This window comes from Fopius arisanus, unplaced genomic scaffold (assembly GCF_000806365.1).
Source record: "Fopius arisanus strain USDA-PBARC FA_bdor unplaced genomic scaffold, ASM80636v1 scaffold00091, whole genome shotgun sequence".
In the NCBI taxonomy this organism is placed as follows: domain Eukaryota; kingdom Metazoa; phylum Arthropoda; class Insecta; order Hymenoptera; family Braconidae; genus Fopius; species Fopius arisanus.
Window position 1 is genome coordinate 236557 of NW_011887830.1, and position 1385 is coordinate 237941.

Sequence of the window (1385 nt, forward strand, 5' to 3'; positions counted from 1 at the left end):
GAATTTTCAAATTTCCGTGAATACCTCCTCGATTTTCATGTTCCCCTGATACTTTTTCAGGAGGAGGAGATATCCACTGAAATTTGAAAATTCTAAATTGTCAAAAATGTATCAGGGGGGCATGTCGCGCCCTCTCTCTCTTAGAGTGAGGTACTACAATGCCGATGGGGTCACTCAAACCCCCAGAACTGACCCTCTTCTTTAGTCAACCCTCTTTCCTGAGAACTGTCAAAAAAATGTTGCCAATCATTGAAATCTCTGCGGGTCAATTAAATCGAATGGCCCGAAAATAACAAACATTTTTTTCTCAAAGAAAATAAAAAAAACATAAATTCCCACTTACAAATCAATAATGGCAAGTAAAAAGGGTGCCACATTGAGAATTGAAAATGAGATTGATAAATATCGAGGGGAAGGCAACTGGAAGAAGGTTATAGAGCTCGCTGATCATTTACGAGAATTATACCCCAATAATGGTAAATCCTATTATTCTCATTAATTTTTTATTTTATATACATACATAAGCTCTATCTATCACCAGCTAACTATCGGTATTTGAAATTCTCATTTTTAGAATGTCTGGCTAATTTTTTGAGCGGTGAGGGCAAGCTGGAGAGTTTTTTAGAGCAGACACCCCCAATTGATGCTAATATTACGAAAGCCAAGTCTGGACTTGTTGAGGCTAACAAATACCTACTCGCAGCTGCTAACGAGCGTGATAAACAGGTGAACATTTCAATCAGTCATTTTTAGGATCTGATTTTTCATGTTTAATGCTGACGTGAAGTCTAAAGTCCTCCATAGCTGTTGGCAATTCGAATATTCAACTAGGATTATCATAAAAAAAAGGGAAATGACGAGAGTAGATGGCATGTAGACTCCTTGATGTATATATAAATAAATGTGTTGTACAGGTGAAAATTCACTTGAACCAATTCAACCTTTTTACAATAGAGCTTGGACCTGTATGAATTTTAAGGCCCGGATGAACTGTCTGGAAAAGATAATTTACTCCAAAATTGGGACTTCTAATTACTCCGTCAATTAATCGTTTTTTCCGATAATTGTTAGCTATCGGCCTAGTTGTTGACAACAATTATTGAAAAAAACAATTAATTGCCAAAGTAATTAGGAATCCGAATTTCGGAGTAAATTATCTTTCCTAGATAATCCACCCGAGCCTTAAATATTTTCCAATAGTTTAACAGTGATAAAATACTAAATCTTTTGTAATTTTTCCTCTCGATTTTCGAAGGCAATTGTCGTTCTTGATGCTCATCTGCTGCTTGGAAAATTGCATTACGCAATTGGGCTCTACGAGGAAGCTCTCCATCATTATCAACAAGCTGAACTCCATACATTGACTGAGAAGCAGTTGCCCAATC

General features: G+C 36.5%; 1 protein-coding gene across 1 annotated transcript in view; it reads left to right on the forward strand.

The window, feature by feature from the left end:
• Positions 1-230: 230 nt before the first annotated feature.
• Ttc7 (tetratricopeptide repeat domain 7) overlaps positions 231-1385 on the forward strand; it is a gene marked incomplete in the record, with an annotated part of 7289 nt that continues 6134 nt past the window's right edge. The window contains 3 exon segments of the mRNA XM_011311616.1: positions 231-476; positions 575-726; positions 1256-1385. Coding sequence (XP_011309918.1) covers positions 353-476; positions 575-726; positions 1256-1385 — 406 coding nt within the window.